Source organism: Passer montanus, unplaced genomic scaffold (assembly GCF_014805655.1).
Source record: "Passer montanus isolate IOZ18808 unplaced genomic scaffold, ASM1480565v1 scaffold25, whole genome shotgun sequence".
NCBI classification, from domain to species: Eukaryota; Metazoa; Chordata; class Aves; order Passeriformes; family Passeridae; genus Passer; species Passer montanus.
In genome coordinates, this window is record NW_024367149.1 from 8,241,627 (window position 1) to 8,250,011 (window position 8,385).

Genomic DNA, 8,385 nt, shown 5'->3' on the forward strand with positions numbered 1-8,385 from the left:
ACCAGCAGACCAAGCAGCTACCTCCACCCCATGCCTCTCTAATAAGTCATTTTCACAAAACAACCATCATTTTGTAGCCAAGAAAACAGATTTTTGAAGTTTCATTGCATTGTTAAAAAAAACACCACAAAACCTTGTTACTATGTACCTACAAACAAAGAGGACAAAGTTTAACTGCTCTGAAAAGCAGTAATGAAAAAAAATTCACAAAGCCAGAACTAGCTGACAAAAATTTTTAGGTCCACCTTTCAGTTTTTATCACAGACACAGAAAACAAAGAAATCAATTTTCCAATGCTACAGCTTTTCCAGCTGCCAAGAGTCAGCAGGGATGCTCCCCTCTGCACAGCACTGCTGTACCACTCACAGGTGTTTGCACAGCACTGCAATGCTCAGGTGGAGGCAAGGTGAGAGAAATATATCAAACACCCACAAAAACAGAGCATTTCTCTGCTCTGATGTACTGTGCCCATCCAATTGTGGGAGAAGCTATGAATCCTGAAGTCATGACCTGACAGCCCCTCTACCTGCCAGACTATTGATTAAAGCAGTTTTTAGTTTCACGCCTGGATGTCAAACATTTTTTTCTGTTAATTAACTCCTAAAAGGGGGATATTCTGTTTCCTACAACTCAAACACAAGTGCAAGAATTCAAAGCCTTTCAAATACCTCAAATCCACCACCTTGCACTTACACATAAACACTAAGAACAAGGTACTGAATGTTTAAAAAATTGTTACATTTTCATACCTGTAACCTATTTGCTTTTTATAAACTGGTATTCCAGATGGTTAAAGAACCTTCAGCTCTTGTTAAGTGGCAGATGTGGGAACAAAATTGTAGAGTATTTCCTAGCTGCCTGTTCTTGCACTCAGATTGAACCCATTGGACCCACACTGCTAAGAGCAAGCTTGGTATCCTCTTGTGAATATGTCAGTATTAGTAAGACTCAAAAAATGGTGTCATGTATGGAATTTCCACGTTATGTTTCTCATCTGGCAATAAGAAAAGCCACTGTGATTTCCTGAATGTTTTACTGACAGACAGACATTTCCTCGCAAAGTATTGTCACAGTTTTTAAGTTCTAAAGAGATATAACATCTCACCCTTGAATTTTCATCCAGAGGAACATATTGGGATGCAAAAATGTTAAGTGCAGCAACAGATAGGAATGTTTTTGGTTGTTTATGTTCTGCTAAGAGAACATAAGCTTGTTGGTGAGATACACAGATGTTTTGTTCTTTTTTCATAGAAATGAAGCTCTTAAAATTTCTACTATGGACTACTTTACACAAACAAATACAGTCTTGTCACAAGAAAAAAATGCTAGTATTTTGTCATGCCAGTATAAAAGGATGATACCACTATACTACTAAAGGAAAATAAATTCTCTTTTACAGACTCCACCTACCTAACTGAAGTTGATCTGGACTCTCATCCCATCACGGAAAAACCCAATTTATTTAGTGAACTTTCTCACAGAAGGTTTTAGACACTGACCTTAACTGAGAGTTGCACTAGGACATCATCAAGGATGTATGTTTAGACTAAACCCTTAGAAGCTGTAAAGGATTATAACAAATTATAACCAGAAAAACCCTAGGCTCCACCTTCCCTCTGTCCCCCATCTCTCACAACCAAGAACTGTGTAAGCCTGGGAATAGGAACATGATACAAATTTGAAAAATAAAAATAAATTCAGCAAAGCTGAGAATTAATTGAGAGTTTCTGAAAACATGTCTTGTACTCTCTGCCTGATTTCCAGGGTGATGGTGTGATGTTACCAGGCAATACTCCCTGATGTACCTGCCTGCTTGTTCAAAGATAAACATAGTCCTGAGCATCACAGCAAAACAAAACAACTGAGGCTCTGTAAAAATAGCACTTGAATTAAAACCTCCACTTAACTTCAAAAATACAAGGTGCCTCTTTGCCCTTTTCTACTGCTATTACCACAGCATTCATTGAAATCCGAGGCAGAGATTCACTGCAACCACTTTTGGCAACGTATTTTGAAGTCTGATAAGCTGCAGGTGAGGGAGAGGTCATGGAAAGCACTGTTAGGAATGCCATTCATAAGGAACCAAGGAAAACACTTATCTTCCATGTGTTTTCACTGTTGTCTGTGGATATATTTAAAAACTTACTCCATTAGTGTAACTACAAACAGCCAGGCTCGGAATCAACACCATTATTCCTCCCAACCCTTGAGTTTTCATAAGCACAAAACCTCATGCTTGTTCCAAATAACCCAGAATAACTTAGTGTGATATCAGATAAACACTGTGCTTTTAAACAATAAAACAATGAATCACAAACGCTTAACATTTCAGTACTTAAAATTAAGTCAATACTTGTATCTCCCTTTGCCAAAACACCAGGAATTAATAGAGAAGTGCTGCAGAACCACTACATAAAGTATTTACTGTAACATTTTAGTGACCAAAGGTCAGGCTCTGGAAAGGAAAATTAATTCAATAATGCTGCTAAACACTCATCTAGACTTCTGTTCTACTGATGTATAGTGAGACAGAAACCAGAACTGACAAAGCAGCTGATTTTGACAGTGTGTAATGCCAAAATTGTGACTAATTAATTTAAAAAAATAAATCTTTAAATGCCTCTCAAGATCGTTCTGCTGGGCATCAGAAAAGCCAGAACTGATGTAAAGGAGTGTCAGGAAGATAAAGTGGCAAGAAACACTGGCTTTTAAAATTAATTTTTAATTTGGTCGCTGAAACATATATACCAAAGGCTATTCCTACAGCAGCACAAATACGTGTTTTTTCAAAATAAAAGCTTACAAAAGAAACAGGCACTTCCTCTTTGCCCTCCTCATACAAAGAGCTACTGTTCCTTAATCCAAAAGCAATCCAAATGATTTGCTGGAATTAACTTCTAACACTGGCTAATTTGTTTTTATTCTCATTCTTCCTCAGCATTTCACTTCCTTATTAAACAGCTGCCACAGAATAGCACTGTAAACTGGGAAGATGACCAAAAAATGCTTCCAGAGGACATTATACCAGAAACACTTCCTGCCCAGCTGAGAATTTGGCTGTACAGAGCTGTCTCCCACCTTCACTGACCCTGCAGGCATCACCTTCACCAATGAGCCAGTAATTACAGAGTGCTCCTCTCAATCCAGCAATTACTCTAACGATCACATTACATGATAATGACTTTGTGAGTTATTCAAAACAAAGCTTACATTTAAAATTAACCAGTATCACCCCTACTTCCCTAACTTCACGCAGCATCTCTATTAGTCTGTGTTATATCAAAAATGAAACCCAGAGTATTTTCTTTCAAATGCTTTCAAGGAAGTGTTAATGGAATCAGAATATAGAAAGAGGTTCCACACCAGGGCCACTCATTTTTGAAAATAGCATCTCTATTAGTCTGTGTTATATCAAGACTGAAACCCAGATTATTTTCTTTCAAATGGTTTCAAAGGAAGTGTTAATGGAACCAGAATATAGAAAGAGGTTCCACACCAGGGCCACTCATTTTTGAAAACAGTGATGCTGAAAACCAAGAGTGCTAAAATACTAATTCCACTTGACATTCTGATGGCATCCAGCCAGGGACCCGATGCCAGAATCCACCACAGAGCTTTATTTGATTGCTTAATTGTTTTACAAGGCCAATTCGTAGACAAGCCACACTGTAAAACTTCCACATGAGAATGCAAGAAATACTCACTTTTGCAAAGCTCAAGACTACTTACAAGAGAGAAGACTGACTTTAAATGTGCAGAATTGTAGCGTGAAATCCATCTCATTTGCTTGAAGGCTAAATACTTTCTTTGTCTTTAAATAAATACAGCTCCTTCCATTCAAAGATCAAAGAACTTCACAAGCCTAACGTCCATGGCTCTCCTAATAAAGCACACCCCATTATCCTCATTTTACACATTAAAAGCTAAAGCACATCTGTAGCAGAACTGCTTTCAGTCCTGAGCTTTAATGATGAGGAAAGTTAGGGTTTGAACACCACAGTTCTGCAGCATGACTAGTGAGAATGTTCCTGGCACTGCACTCACTACGGTAGCCAGCCTGTTTTTTTCACAAAATCCCTTCTCTTGCAGTCAAACAGCACCTCAAAAGCAATCTTGGACAAGTTTTATCGTAAACCTTACCTAGTAAAATCTGGCATGTATGAGCTTTTGATCCTGTTCAACTAAAAAAACATAAATCAAAAGAGCACATGCTGAAGGGGACAGGAATAACCAGGGGGTAATATAATCTGTTCATCACAATTTAGCTAAAAGGTCACAGTAATGGCTCTCAGAAGCTGTTTTAAAAGCAAATTAAGGTTGTTTTAGTGAAGGTTACACAAACCATTGGTATATGTTTAATATTTTTACCTGTTCCTCCCCACAATTTCAAGTTCTCTGGTGACAATTCCCACATTTGTTTAGCCTGCTCTTCTCCACCCCATTCCTCTCAAACTCATGAAAGCCAGCAATTGTGGCAATTCATGGACACACTGACAGACGTTGTCATCACACTCATTTATAGTCTTGTCTTAAATTATAAGGATTTAGCAGCAGTTCATAAAGCAGCTTATCTGTCAGTCAGATGAAGAGATGAGCACAGCATCCTTCACCCGCCTCCCTCGGCACAGAATCACACCGTGACAATCTGCATGTTGCCTAAGGAATAAACACAGAAACCCCACATGCCTGCCAAACTGCAAGATTTACTTCTGTCAACAGACATAAACACAGAACTTATGTCAAACACACAAAGCTGCCTCTTGGAAAAGCAGGTGACCTCAGTCTATCAGTGTGGTTTGGTGCTACAAAGGGTAAAACTTCCAAGCAGCTGTAAACCTCAAGGTGAACTTCCCGTGGTTTTAGGAAGACTGCACAAATGAACTGAAGCCCCCAAGTTTGTCTGGCCTTTTCCTTTTGAGGAGTTAAGTGTGGTCATGCTACCAGCATCAATGCCAAAGGCACACCACAGCTATTAACCCAAAACTGAAGCAATAGGGAAACACCAGCCTGCTGAAACTGAAGTTTTAACCTCATGAAATTGAAATTTATGCACACCTTCACCTCAAGCCTCATACAAAAAGAAAGCACAGGGCATATGCTGGGCCAGCTCACAGCAGATATCTTGCTTCTGGGCCAGTTACTCCAAATTCAGGCTTCTTTTACACTTTCAGACAGCCCTGAAGACCAGCAGCCTGGACCACTGAAAAAAGATTCACACTGATTTTTAAAGCCTTATCTAAAGAAAACATGTTTTAACTAGTATGATATGTATCTGGTAGCTGTGCTCCTCTCAAAGAAAACCACTAGACAAGCTTTTCTTTGATCCACATGAATGCTGAACAGATTCTAACATTATGTAATAGAGACCAAATAAGCATATGCAAACATAATGGATTCATTACTGATTAGGGAAAATGTAAAGTGTTTAATCATTCATAGACCTATTCTTATATGCATGCTAAAGTGTGCTCAGCCAAAAAAAGCATGTAAATTCAAAGTACAGACCTGTTATATGCATTTTGAAGAATGACTGAAGCATTCTTGTTATTCTTAAATTATAACATTTAACCTTAACTTTTGTTCATGAAGTATTAGATTGGAACATTTTACTTGGGGGAAAATTTCTAAGAATTTTTCTCCTGTGATTTATCTTCTCTTTATCTCCTGTTGCTGATATGTAAAATCCAAAAATCTGACAGGCCACTTCCTCCCCACTGAATAAAAGTTAAAACTGGCATTATGAAGAGAAAGAAGAATACACACTTGAAGAGCTGTTAGAAAGAGAGATGATACTGAGAGGAAGAAAACCAGAAATAACATCTGAATTACCACAAGACAGCATGGGGTACAATATGTTTCACCATAATGTGTATGACTACAATGAATAATATAGCTGCTTCTGCAATGGCTTTCTGTACAGCTTCATATGCCATAACCTTCTGCTGAATGGAAAACTACTGATTAACCTGATTAATTACTGATTAACCACTTAAAGAATAGCTGTAGCTTATTAAATATAATGCTAGATAACAGCTGATGAATAAAAAACCCCAAGAACTGATCATATATCACTTTCCTACTTTCATAAAATGTATGTCAAAAGCTGTTAAATTGTACTGCAGTGTTAGACAAATATGCACAGGCAACAATTCCAGTCTCAGGACTTTTATAGATGTAACTCTTTCATTACAAAAATACTGCTTTGCATACACGTGCAGGAGTTGACAGATGCTCATCTGCAAATGAATCCAATTACTAAACTGAGGCATGAATTTATATAAAGTTTCATTTACCAAGACAACTCAATCCTTCCGAAATGCCTGCTCTGTGCAGTGATTTACCTGTAATGAAATGTTTTGACTTCCCTCCTGTGGGCTAAAAAGAACACAAATCAGAGCAAACAAGAAGGTGAGTGGCAAAGGAAACTATTATAAAGCGTAAGTAAATTTGATGAGAAGTACAGGATGAAATAATGGGGGGCGGGAGAATCCTCTGAGAGTTGTCAAAGTGCCATTTGCAACGGGAACAAGAGTGGGGAGAAAAGTGCTCCTCTGAAGTTTACACTGACAGCTTCACTTGAAATGTCACACTGACAAGGCAGACTGTCCCAGCTCGAAGCACATCCAACCCAAATGCCAACAAGAACTCTCATTCCCTCTCAATCCTTCACAGCAAAGGTTGGAAACCGCTTCCCTGGCGCTCCAGGGAAGGTAAGGAGCGGCTCCGTTCCTGCAGGGCACACGTGCCATCCCACGGATCACCTTACTCCACAAGCACACATCAGCAGCTTAGAGCAGCTCAGGCTCTAACCCAGTTCATTCAGTGAGCAGGATCACCTATCTTTATTCCGCAGGGCTGGACGTCAGCGCGCCGAGGCTACGGATACGGATGATCTGTGCAAGTGTAGTTACGCACCAGATACGCCTGGATTCCTCACGGATTTATTTATGGACACGTACACATGCATGCACAGAAAGGGAGAAGACTGACTGGCACAGAAAACCCTCAGGATGCTCGTCACTGGAGCCTGGGAGGGGACACGAGGTTCCCTTGTTTTATTCAAGAGCTTAAGCATCTGCTCTTGACCACTTTGGAGGCAGAGGATGCACAAGGTGGCCCTTTGGTATCACACAGAGAGGCTTTCTGCTGTTCTCATCCCCACGAGTCCCACAGTCTGGACACTACTAATAAGCTCTTTTCTTATGAGCACACTGTGAAGTTTTGGGAAAAAGACCTGGAGGAGGAGAAGACTTTATAGGAAAGCACTACAAGACTGTTCCAGACAGCAAGGAGAGCATCTGAGTGTATCTGCTGGCTGAAGGGCGCAGAGTTCTGGAAGAGGATGGAAGAGAGAGAAAGGCAAACAAGGAGGAAGGAGAGAAGCTGGGAAAGGCTGACATTGCCCAGCACTTCTATCTACATCACAGCCCTAAGTCATGAGTTAAAGCTCCGTTCTGAAAAAACATTTGACCTCACTGGGTTCCTATTTCAGAACTTACGCTCAGCTTACCCAAATAAAACTGTACATAAAGTCATACCCACACTGCGCTTTCCTTCACATTGTGCAAACAGTTTAAAAAAAATAGACAGCCCTTAGTCACCGGAATTATGCAAGAAGGCACAAGAGGGGGAGCGAAAAGCAGAGCCCTACGGTAGCCACACATTCCTGGAATGCCAAGGAAAACCCTGGGCGCGCTTCACCTTGCAGCGCCGGCAGGGAACGGGGCTGGGGAGCGCGCCGGGCGGGCGGCAGGCGGGGAATGCGGGGGGACGAGGAGCCGCGGGCCCGGGCAGCGACGGAGGGACCCCGGGCACTCCCCCGGCCCCGACAGCGGCGAGGCTCCGGTGGCTCCCACCGCCCCGGGACCGCCCGCAGCTCACCTCGGTCTCCACCACTTCGTGGTAGGCGGGCGGAGGGTCGAAGCCGCCCCCGCCGCCTCCGCCGTCCCCGTCGCCGCCGCCGCGGGGGCCCTGCCCGCCGGCCGGGGAGCCGTGCCCGCCCGGCGGGCCCTGCCCGCTCTCCATGGGCTCGTAGCCGCCGTAGTGGAGGCCGGGCCGCTCGTTGGTGAGCAGCGCCACGGCCTCGTTGATGTCGTTCTTGGCCAGGCGCAGGGCCTTGCGGATGGCGGCCGCGTCCGAGAAGCCCATGCAGAGCAGCGTGGTCATGTGCTGCTCCTCCTCGCTCTCCATGGCCGCGCCGGGGAGCGGGGCAGGGGCAGCGGCAGCAGGAGGAGGGGGAGAAGGAGGACGAGGAGGAGGAGGAGGAGGAAGAAGAGGCCGGGGCCGGGGGAAGCCCCGCGGAGCGAGAGGCGCCGGGCTCAGGCGCTGCCCGCCCCGCGCGCCGCCATGTTGCCGGGAGCGCCGCTCCCCTCCCGCCGCCGCCGC

At 43.0% G+C, this 8,385-nt stretch overlaps 1 protein-coding gene across 5 annotated transcripts in view; it reads right to left on the reverse strand.

Moving 5' to 3' along the window:
* USP24 (ubiquitin specific peptidase 24) overlaps positions 1-8,379 on the reverse strand; it is a 61,717-nt gene extending 53,338 nt beyond the window's left edge. For all 5 annotated transcript variants that reach the window (XR_005627670.1, XR_005627669.1, XR_005627668.1 and 2 more), the window contains exon 1: positions 7,882-8,379. Coding sequence is in view for 2 of the 5 variants with exons in the window: in XM_039711340.1 (XP_039567274.1) it covers positions 7,882-8,190 (309 nt within the window). In the remaining 3 variants the exon portion in view is untranslated. The remainder of the gene's footprint in view (positions 1-7,881) is intronic.
* Positions 8,380-8,385: the final 6 nt, after the last annotated feature.